General features: G+C 43.1%; 1 protein-coding gene across 3 annotated transcripts in view; it reads right to left on the reverse strand.

Annotated features, from left to right (window-relative positions):
• Window positions 1-7,856, reverse strand: part of LOC140718725 (uncharacterized) — a 204,252-nt gene extending 196,396 nt beyond the window's left edge. For all 3 annotated transcript variants that reach the window (XM_073032830.1, XM_073032827.1, XM_073032835.1), the window contains exons 1-2: window positions 7,769-7,856; window positions 4,538-4,828 (exon numbers count right to left, since the gene is read on the reverse strand). In XM_073032830.1, coding sequence (XP_072888931.1) covers window positions 4,538-4,828; window positions 7,769-7,787 — 310 coding nt within the window. In that variant the 5' untranslated portion in view covers window positions 7,788-7,856. The remainder of the gene's footprint in view (window positions 1-4,537; window positions 4,829-7,768) is intronic.
• Between the last annotated feature and the right edge of the window lie 3,962 nt (window positions 7,857-11,818).

An 11,818-nucleotide genomic window follows, 5' to 3' on the forward strand; every position in this document is an offset into this window, starting at 1 on the left:
GCAATGATAGATACAGAGATGGCAGAGGAACTGAGTGCGTATTTTGCATCAGTTTTCACAGTGGAAGACACCTGATGTATATCAGACATTCAACAGTGTCAGGGAAGTGAAGTATGTGCAGTGAAAATTACAATTGAGAAGCTGCTCTGGAAGCTTAATGGTCTGAGGGTGGATAGAACTCCTGCACCTGATGGAGTCAATAGATTCTGGCATTGTACTGGATGACTAGAGAATTGCAAATGTTACTCTGCTATTTAAGAAGGGTGGCAGGCAGCAGAATGGAAACTACAGACCTGTTAGTCTGACATCAGTGGTTGGGAAGTTGTTGGAATCGATTGTTAGGGATGAGGTTTCAGAGTATCTGGAGACACATGACAAGAAAGGCAAAAGCCAGCATGGTTTCCTGAAAGGAAAATCCTGCCTGAGTGATCTACTGTATTTTTTTGAGGAAATTACAAGCAGGGTAGACAAAGCAGATGAAGTGGAGGTGGTGTACTTGGATTTTCAGAAGGCCTTTGACAAGGTGCCGTACATGAGGGTGCTTAGCAAGATAGAAGCCCATGGAATTACAGGGAAGTTACTAGCATGGGTGGAGCATTGGCTGATTGGCACAAAACAGAGAGTGGGAATTAAAGTATCCTATTCTGACTGGCTGCCGGTTACCAGTGGAGTTCCACAGGGGTCATTGTTGGGACCACTGCTTTTTATGATGTATGTCAATGATTTGGACAATGGGAGAATTGATTTGTGTCTAAATTTGCCGATGATACAAAGATAGGTGGAGGATTGCGTAGTGTTGAGGAAACAGAGAGCCTGCAGAGAAACTTAGAAGATTTAGGGAAATGGGCAAAGAAGTGGCAAATGAAATACAATGTTGGAAAGTGTATGGTCATGCACTTTGGTGGAAGAAATAAACTTGCAGACTATTATTTAGATGAGGAGAGAATTCAAAATGCAGAGATGCAAAGAGACTTGGGAGTTCTTGTGCAGGATACCCCAAAGGTTAACCTCCAGGTTGAGTCGGTGGTGAAGAAAACGAATGCAATATTGGCATTCATTTCTGGAGGTAAAGAATATAAGAGCAGGGATATGATGCTGAGGCTATATAAGTCACTCACGAGACCACACTTGGAGTATTTTGCTCAGTTTTGGGCTCCTTATTTTAGAAAGGATATACTGAGATTGGAGAGGGTTCAGACAAGATTCATGAGAACAATTTCAGGAATGAAAGGGTTACCATATGAGGATCATCTGGCAGCTCGATCTGTATCCCTGGAGTTCAGGAGAATGAGGGGGGATCTCATAGAAACATTCCAAATGTTAAAGGGCCTGAACAGATTAGATATGGCAAAGTTATTTCCCATGGTAGGGGAGTCTAGGACAAAGGGCACGACTCCAGGATTGAAGCATGTCCTTTTAGAACAGAGCTGTGGAGAAGTTACTTTAGTCAGATAGAGTAAATTTGTGGAACTTTGTGCCACGAGCAATTGTGGAGGCCAAGTCACTGGGTGTATTTAAGGCAGAGATAGATAGGTTCTTAATAGGGCATCAAAGGGTATGTGGAGAAGGCAGGGGAGTGGGGATGGCTGGACAAATTGTATCAGTAGGTGATTGAATGGCAAAGCAGACTCGAGGGGCCAAACGGCCTACTCCTGCTCCTATATCTTATGGTCTTAAAGAGTAGAGTGACATTTGCAATCTTCTGATCCTCTGGGACATGCCAGAATCAAGTGATTCTTGAAAGATCATGACCAATTCATCTGTTATCTCTTCAGCAACCTTTCTCAGGGCTCTGGGATGTAGTCCATCTGTCCCAGGTGACTTATCCAACTTAAGACCTTTCACTTTGCCGCACACTTTTTCCTTTGTAATAGCAGTGACACTCAGATTTCTGGCACACTGCTAGTGTCTTCCACAGTGAAGATAGATGAAAAGTACTGATTAAGTTCATCTGCCATTTCTTTGTCTCCCATTACTACTTCATCGGCATCACTTTCCAGTGGACCAATATCAACTCTCACCTCCCTTTTACTCCTTATATAACAGAAAAAGCTTTTGGTATCCTGCTTTATATTATTGGCTAGTCTGCCCTCATATTTAATCTTTTTCCCTTCATATAGCTTTTCAGTTGCCTTTTGTTGGATTTTAAACGATTCCCAATCATCCATCTTCCCACTCACTCCGCTTTGATTCAAGTGTCTGATGGTTGAGGGGTTAAACCTGTTTCTGAATGTGGTGGGTGCATCCTAAGGCTCCCATACCTTCATCCTGATAGCAGCAATGAGAAGACAGCATAACCTGGATGGGGGTCCCTGATGATGGAGGCTGCTTTCCTGCAACAACTCTCCATGTAGATGTGCTCAATGGTGGGGAGGGCTTTACCCATGATGGACTGGGCCGTATCCACTACTCCTTGTAGGATTTTCTGTTGAAGGGCATTGGTGGTTCCAATGATGCAGCCAGTCAATATACTCTCCACCACACATCTACAGAAGTCTGTCAGATTTTCAGGTGTCAAGCTGAATCTCCGCAAATTTCGAAGGAAGTAGAGGCACTGCTGCGCTTTCTTCATTTTGCTCTTAACTGCTGCGCCCAGCACAAGTCCTCTGTAATGATAACACCAAGGAATTTAAAGTTGCCGACCCTCTCCGACTCTGATCCTCTGATGGGAATGGCTCATGGACCTCTGGTTTCCTCCTGAAGTCAGTAATCAGGTCCTTGGTCTTGCTGACATTGAGGAAGAGGCTATTGCTGTGACACCACTCAGACAGATATTCAGTCTCCCTCCTATATGTTGATTCATCACCACCTTTCATCCCAGAATTACCACCAGCTCCAAGAACTCTTGCTGTTTTCCCAGTGGGACTGAGCAGCCTCACACATGGAAATGCTTTCCTGACTTTTGTCATGAGGAACAGACATTGAAATCAATGAAACGGGCACTGCCGTGGAAACCATCAGACTCGGCACCTCAGGAGGAAGGGGAAGGTGTACATTTAATACGCTGTGGAATTACCCCCTCCCTCACACTCCATTTGTGTATTTTGACCCACCGGTGACCCATCTACACAGGGAACATCGATACCCTGACACCTCAGCATTTTCAGTAAGATTCTGGTCTTGTTATTTCAGAGAACATCCTCAGGTTTGTTGCCTTTTTGTCAGCCAGGCTCAAAATATTTCTCACAGATCACCAGGGGCTGAATGTTTATGTCAGAAGCAGGGTTTAAACAACAAGATTAATGTGATCATTGTGAGCATTGTATGTATCTCAAAAACATAAACAGTGACACCAATCTTAATTCTTTTTATATCCTCCATCTTCCTCCCTGGTCAGTTTCCCAAAATTCTAGTCCTTATCTCAGTACCTGGAATTACCAAACAGAATCGAAAAGTTTATTACAATACATTTCTTACTTCACAGTGCAGAGAATGGCTTTATCCCACATAAATACGCCAATAAAAATTTGGTGGGATGAAATTTGGCAGCTCCAGGAGCTTTCTGTATCTTTTAAAATTAATACTAACCCTGTCTTCCCTGTTTTTAAAACTCCTAATGGTTTGTGACCAGAGAACATCACAGAATCACTTTCCTTTCATAATCCTGCTCAGACTCTCAGGTTTTCTGCCACCGGTCTCTTAAATTAAAAAAAAAAACTCCCTCAGAAGAAAATCAGGTCAGCTTTTTTAAACTATGCTCCTAAACTGTGGAATTCAATACCTAAAATTATAAGGGACTCAGACTCAGTTGAAACTTTTAAGTGACAGCTTAAAATCTTTTTATTTGACCTTGCTTTTGACAAACATTGATTTGTCTTTTATTTAAGTTTATTTTTATTTTATGATTCAATATTTGTACTTTTATCCCATTGCTAACAACTTTGAACCACATCATCTGTGTGAAAAGTACTCGAAAAAATAAATTTCATCTTCTTTTACTTATGATTGTTATTAAAGTTTCTTTCATCATCATGTCATGCCCCTTTCCCCATTTCCCACACTGATCTAATGCATTTTGTACCTCCCTCCCCTCCCATTCCTTCTCTTGCTACTTTTTCCATTTCTCCACCTTTTCCATCCATCCACACTTTCACTTCACAACCATTTCCTTCTGTTCTCTCCAGCAGAAAACCCAAGCCTCAGGTTTGACAAACAGTTCTTCTTCTCTCATCCCACCAGTGCAGCAATGAATGTTGGATCAAATCCTGAACGGGCTCCTCCTTGGGATGGCAGGTACTCACAGAGATGGTGTTTGAATGACAGCTGCATTCAATATCTGACACCTCAGTGTTTATTCTATCAGGTGAGTCACCCAACTTAGCCTCTGCTAGAAAATACAACCACAAAAACTATGGCGAGTTCTGTACCCAATCACATCCTGTATAAACACAGGGATGAAAGAAAAATGGATGTCTACGTGTGTGGGAAGGGTTAGGTTTATCTTGAAATGGGTTAAAAGTTCAGCATAACATTGTGGGCCAAATGGCCTGAACTATGTTGTACTGTTCTACGTTCTATGAAAAATAAAGCTACTTACCAACAAGGCGTAGTTGTATTATTCTCAGCTCCTGTCCATCCACAATGAAGGTGTAATCTCCTTGGTCACCATGTTCTGATCCATTCACAGTCAGAGCACCATTAGAAGTATTAAAGTGCAGACGAAACTTGAACTGGTCACTCGGTTCCACTAAGCTGTGACCTGGGACATGATGCAAAATGCTCCTGTCGATGAAGGTCCAAACTATTTCACTCTTGCTGGGATCAACTTTGAGTTCAGGATCCAGTAAAACTGATGAGCCAAGGAGACCAACCTCTTCTTTAACTGTATCTGTTAATAAAAATATTTGTATTCATTTAAAATGTGGTGGCTGTGAAACACTTAAACAGAGAACTTTGTGAAACTACAGCAAATGAGAACATACTACTGAATAGATATTGTTCCACTCTTTACTGGGGTTACAGGAACTTGTCTTTCAGACAAGAATGTTGTGAAAATTCTTCCTGCCCAACCTCCCACCTCAAACCCCTCATCAACTTTGGCTGATCCAACACTCTCACACTGTATCTGTTCAAGCCAGATCCCAGTGCTTCTGATCTACACTGGCTCAAAAACTGACAATTCACTGGCTTCAAATTTCTCTATTCTCCATCTCTCAGAAAGTTAAATTGCCTCACCTTCAGATTTCTCTGGGGTTCATTCATCCCCTTTTCAGAAACATCCCTCAGTTTCAGCACCTTGGCAACACAGGGGACAGGCAGAACCTCAGCACGTAGTGGTACCTGGTGCCCATGTATTTAGGTTCCACACACAGCCTGATGCAGCCACACATGAAGTTGGTCATCAGGGTGAGGGACACATTGGGTAAACTGTTGCACCCGTTATACAGGGATTTGTGCGTTGTGATCTGTGCCTCACCTACTCCATCTCGGACCCCCAGATGAACCTGAAAACAGCTCGGGTGATTCTCAAGCTGGAGGAGCGGGGCATGGGCAACACTTGCACCAAGTACAGCAGCCTGAGAGAACCTCTCACTTGTAGACCAGGTTCTTCCCAGATATCGATAGGGAGCGCCCTCCCCACAGTCCCAATTTCAGTTTCATCCTCTCAGTCCAGTCCAGGCAATTATTCAAAGTTCAAAATACAAAGTAAATTTATTATCAAAGTACATATATGTAACCATATACAACAATAAGATTTATTCTCCTGCAGGCATTCACAGTAACTACAAGAAACACAAATTAATCAAAGAATGACCATCTCCATCCAATATGCAAAAGATAACAAACTGTGGAAATACAAATAACATAATAGTAGTAATAAATAAACAATAAGTATCAAGAACATGAGATGAACAGTTTTGAAAGCAAGTCCATTGGTTGTGGAAACATTACAATGTTGGGGCAAGTGAAGTTACCCCTTTGGTTCAAGAGCCTGGTGATGGTTGAGGGGTAATAACTGTTCCTGAACCTGGTGGTGTGAGTCCTGAGGCTCCTGTAATTCTTCCTGATGACAGCAGTGAGAAGAGGGCACAACCTGGGTGGTGGGAGTCCCTGATGATGAATGCTACTTTGCTGCTACATTACTCTGTGTAGATGTGCTCAGTGGTTGGGAGGGCTTTCCTTGATGATGGACTGGACCATATCCGATACTTTTTGGAGGATTTACCATTCAAAGGCATTGGTGTTTCCAGACCTGGCTGTGACACAACCAGTCAATACACCCTCCACCATACATCTATAGAGTTTTGTCAGAGTTTGGATGTCATGCTGAACCTTTGCCAACCCCTGAGGAAGTGAGGCTGATTCATCACATTTGTCTCAGCCTACGTCAGCAAACTTGAAAGTGTCATTGGAGCTGTGCTCAGCCACTCATTCATCAGCGTAAAGCGAGTAGAGCAGGGGAATAAGCACAGAGATCCTGTGGTGCTCCTGTGCTGATGGAGATTGTGGAGGAGATCTTCCTGCCAGGTACAGCACTGGTTTGGTCAGGTGAATCAGAACAGACTTGTCCCAATTGATGGTGGCCTTGGACAGGATCTAATGGTTGACATTCAACAGTAAAATGCATATGCAATTTATGATGTCATCCCTTTGCCCCTTTTGCCTGTATATAAGGGGAATGATGCCCTTCCTCATGGAGTCTGACATGCTGCCAGCTGGAAGTATTGCATTGTACACTCCCAGCAGGTTAGGGCCCATCAGTCCCATGTAGCCGAGTACAACTCAGTCAGTGAACCATCACCATCCTTCTGAAGGGGTGCTGAAGGCATTGTGCAGCTTGTCTATTTTAACTGTTTCCATCAGGAATCTGGAGGTGCTGTCCAGCCTGTTGTCGGCACTACCGGCTGCATCGATGATGTCACCAACCAGAATGACCAGCTGTGATGTCACCGGCAGTGGTGGGAGCGGCTCGAGGATGGCCAGCCGCTCGCTCCGCACGGGTGAGGTGTACGTGTTCATTAACCAGAGCAGAGTGTTTCAGTACATTATGTATGCCACAAGGAGCCACACCCCAACCACCTCTCTGACGGGTGATTGAGAAGTTGTCACCCTGTAACAGAATTCCCAGGCCAGAAGGATGACAATCGTTGCCCCCAACCACACAGACAGACCATGGGGCCACCATCACAACCAACTCTGGTTTTTACACTCCTGTAAAAAACTCATATCGGCCTTGACCTTGGCCAGTTATTGTAAGGTGTTGACACATCACACTGTTCTCTTTACACTGCTCACATTCAAAGATGCCAATTTTGTGACTATGATTAGTTCTTGAGTTACATTTCTTGTCCAGATCACTCAGCCTGAGCCGTAAAGAATATCCCTCTCTTTTGAGGCAGTGCCCTCTGGTCCTCAATTGGCCCATAAAAGCAAACATCCTCATCACATTGACTCCATCTTGGCCTTTCAACTTCTTCTAGCTGGAATGTATGACTATTGTAAATATGTAATTCTACAAATATTCAAAATGTTAGAGGTCGGTAGGAAATTATACCTATTGAAATTGTGGTGACTCATTTATCACTTTATTTAAGTTTAAAAAATGTAAGACTGTGTGTGATGAGAGGAGAATCAGATTCTCTGCAGAAATTCTGCTGTTTTTATATCACCAGCTTCAATGTCTCTCCCATCACTCAGTTGATGAGTCACAGCAGAGGTTATCCTGCTTAGACTTTGATTGAAATAAAAATCACAGATTATAGTTTCTACGGCAGATTCTGCCATTAATAAATCTCACACTACATTACAAATATCTGAAACTTCTTACCAATGACAAGCAATTCCATTACTTTCAACTCTTTCCCATCAACAGTGAAGGTGTAATCTCCTTGGTCACAGGCATTTAATCTGCTTATCGTCAGTGCACCACTCAAAGCATTGAATTGTAAACGGTCCTTGAACTGTTCACTTGGTTCCAATGTGGTGTCACCTGGGATGTGATCCAAAATAACATCATGGCTTTTGTTTCTGGGTTTGAAAGTCCAAAGGATATCATTCTTGCTAGAATCAACAGTGATTTCAGGATCAAGTAAAACTGATGAACCAAGGACACCAACCACTTCTTCCCTTTCAGCTGATTAGAATAAAAGGAAAATATAATCATTTAAACTGTAGAGCAGGTGAGAGTGAGACAACTACAGCACAGGAGTAATATTACATGAACGGATGTTATTGGACATTTTACTGCAGTTTCAGGACCAAGCTGTGTAGGGCGACTTGATCTGTAGCCTTGGTCACCTGGACAATACTAATACTTACGTCAGGATGTTGTTTATTGGCCTCAGCTCAGTGTTTAATACAATCATTCCCACCGTTCTGACTGGAAACATTACAACCTTGCTTTTATATTCTAGTCCTCTCAAAATGAATGCTCACATCACATTTGCCTTCCTCACCACAGACTCAACCTGCAAATTAAACTTCAGGGAATCCTGCACAAGGTCTCTCAAATCCCTGTGTGCCTCAGATGTTTGCATTTTATCTCCAATTAGAAAATCATCAACCCTTTCATTTCTTCCACTGAAGTGCATGACCATACACTTCCCAACACCACATTCCATCTGCCATTTCTTTGCCCATTTTCCTAACCTGTCTAAGTCCTTCTGTAGCCTATTTCATCAAAACTACCTGCCCTCCACATCTACAGATGCACCAGGCTGTCCGCAAGACTTACTCTGGTGATTCAGGGAAGTACAGTTCAACTAGGCAGTGATGCAGCCAGTCAGGATGCTCTGAATTGTGCCCCTGTAGAAAGTCCTTAGGTTTTGGAGATCCATACCAAACTTCTTCAACCATGGATTGAAGGATGATGAGAAGGAAATTCTTTACCCAGAGAGTGGTGAACCTATGGAATTCTTTGCCACAGGATGCAGCAAAAATACCAAAGATGGTAGTTTCCCTCCCAGGTGCCAGGGTCCAGGATGTGTCTGATTGCATCCACAGTATCCTGAAGTGGGAAGGTGAACAGCCAGAAGTCGTGGTACATATCGGTACCAACGACATAGGTAGGAAAAGGGAGGAGGTCCTGAAAACAGATTACAGGGAGTTAAGAAAGAAGCTGAGAAGCAGGACCACAAGGGTAGTAATCTCAGGATTACTGCCTGTGCCACACGACAGTGAGTATAGGAATAGAATGAGGTGGAGGATAAATGCATGGCTGAGGGATTGAAGCAGGGGGTAGGGATTCAGATTTCTGGATCATTGGGACATCTTTTGGGGCAGGTGTGACCTGTACCAAAAGGAAGGGGTTGCATTTGAATCCCAGGGGGACCAATATCCTGGCTGGGAGGTTTGCTAAGGCTACTGGGTAGAGTTTAAACTAGAATTGCTGTGCAGTGGGAACCAAACCGAAGAGACAGAGGAAGTGGCTCAGAAATAGTCAGTGTGAGAGGGAGGATAGGCAGGTGATAGAGAAAGGATGCACTCAGACTGATTGCTTGAGATGCGTCTATTTTAATGCAAGGAGAATCATGAACAAAGCGGATGAGCTTAGAGCGTGGACTAGTACTTGGTCCTATGATGTTGTGGCCATTGCAGAGACTTAGATGGCTCAGGGGCAGGAATGGCTACTTAAAGTGCCAGGCTTTAGACAGAAACATAGAAACATAGAAAACCTACAGCACAATACAGGCCCCACAAAGTTGTGCCGAACATGTCCCTACGTTAGAAATTACCAGCCTTACCTATAATAGCCCTCTATTTTCTAAGCTCCATGTACAAAGTGTTTCGGAAAGAACAGGGAGCGAGACTAAAGAGGTGGGGGCGTTGCACTGCTAATCAGAGATAGTGTTATGGCTGCAGAAAAGGAGGAAGTCATGGGTGGAATTTAGAAACAGGAAGGGGTCAGTTATCTACTGGGTGTTATTTAACGACCACCCAATAGCAAGAGTGACATTGAAAAGCTGATAGGGAGACAGATTCTGGAATGATCTGAATAACAGTTTTGAATGTTAAAAGGCCTGAACAGATTAGATATGGCAAAGTGTTTTTCCATGCTAGGGGAGTCTAGGACACGACTTCCAGATTGAAGGACGTCCATTTAAAACAAAGATGTGGAGGAATTGCTTTAGTCAGAGGGTGGTAAATCTGTGGAATTTGTTGCCACAAGGCTGTGGAGGCCAAATCATTGGATGCACTTAAGGCAGAGATAGATCAGTTCTTAATTAGCCAGGGTATCAAGGGGTATGCAGAGAAGGCAGGGGAGTGGGGATGACTGGACGAATTGGATCAGCCCATGAATGAATGGCAGAGTAGACTCAATGGGCCAAATGGCCTACTTCTGCTCCTATATCTTATGGTCTAACAGGGTTGTCGTGATGGGTGGTTTTAATTTCCCAAATATTGATTGGCATCTTCCTAGAGCAAGGAGTTTAGATGAGGTGGAGTTTGTTAGGTGTGTTCAGGAAGATTTCCTGAAACAATATGTAGATAAGCCTACAAGAGGAGCAGCTGTACTAGATCTGGTATTGGGAAAGGAACCTGGTCAGGGGTCAGGTCTCTCAGTGGTAGAGTGTTTTGGAGATAGTGATCACAAATCTATCTCCTTTAACAGAGCATTGGAGAGGGATAGGAACAGACAAGTTAGGAAAGTGTTTAATTGGAGTAAAGGGAAATATGAAGCTACCAGGTAGGAACTTGGAAGCATAAATTGGAAACATTTTCTCAGGGAAATATACGGCAAAAATGTGGCAAATGTTCAGGGGATATTTATGTAGTGTTCTGCATAGGTACGTTCCAATGAGACAGAGAAAAGATAGTGGCGTACAGGAACAAAGGAAGTTGAAAATCTTGTCAAGAAGAAAAGCTTATGAAAAGTTCAAAAAATAGGTAATGATAGAGGTCTAGAAGATTATAACGCTAGCAGGAAGGAGCTTAAGAATGAAATTACAAGAGCTAGAAGGGGCCAAGAGAAGGCCTTGGTGAGCAGGCATTCTACAGGTATGTGAAGAAGAGGATAAGATGTGAGAGTACAGGACCAATCAAGTGTGACAGGACCAAGTTATACATGGTAAATGGTAGGACATTGAAGAATGCAGTAGAACAGAGTGATCTAGGAATAATGGTGCATAGTTCCCTGAAGGTGGAATCTCATGTAGATAGGGTGGTGAAGAAAGCTATTGGTATGTTGGCCTTTATAAATCAGAGCATTGAGTATAGGAGATGGCATGTAATATTAAAATTGTACAAGGCATTGGTAAGGCCGAATTTGGAGTATTGTGTACAGTTCTGGTCACCGGATTACAGGAAAGATGTCAACAGAATAGAGAGAGTACAGAGAAGGTTTACTAGAATGTTACCTGGGTTTCAGCACCTGAATTACAGGGAAAGATTGAACAAGTTAGGTCTTTATTCTTTGGAGCATAGAAGGTTGAGGGGGGACTTGATAGAGGTATTGAAAATTATGAGGGGGATAGATACAGTTGACGAGGATAGGCTTTTTCCATTGAGAGTAGGGGAGATTCAAACAACAGGACATGAGTTGAGAGTTAGGGGGCAAAAGTTTCAGGGTAACACGAGGGGGAATTTCTTTACTCAGAGATCGGTGGCTGTGTGGAGCGAGCTTCCAGTAGAAGTGGTAGAGGCAGGTTTGGTATTGTCATTTAAAGTAAAATTGGATAGGTATATGGACAGGAAAGGAATGTTGGGTTATGGGCTGAGTGCGGGTCAGTGGGACTAGGTGAGAGTAAGCGTTTGGCACGGACTAGAAAGGGCGAGATGGCCTGTTTCCATGCTGTAATTGTTAGATGGTTATATGGTTATAAAAAGTGTGCATGGAACCAATAGAGGTAGTGGAGGTACTTAATGAATACTTTGCTTC

The sequence above is a fragment of the Hemitrygon akajei genome, chromosome 2, assembly GCF_048418815.1.
Source record: "Hemitrygon akajei chromosome 2, sHemAka1.3, whole genome shotgun sequence".
Classification (NCBI taxonomy): domain Eukaryota; kingdom Metazoa; phylum Chordata; class Chondrichthyes; order Myliobatiformes; family Dasyatidae; genus Hemitrygon; species Hemitrygon akajei.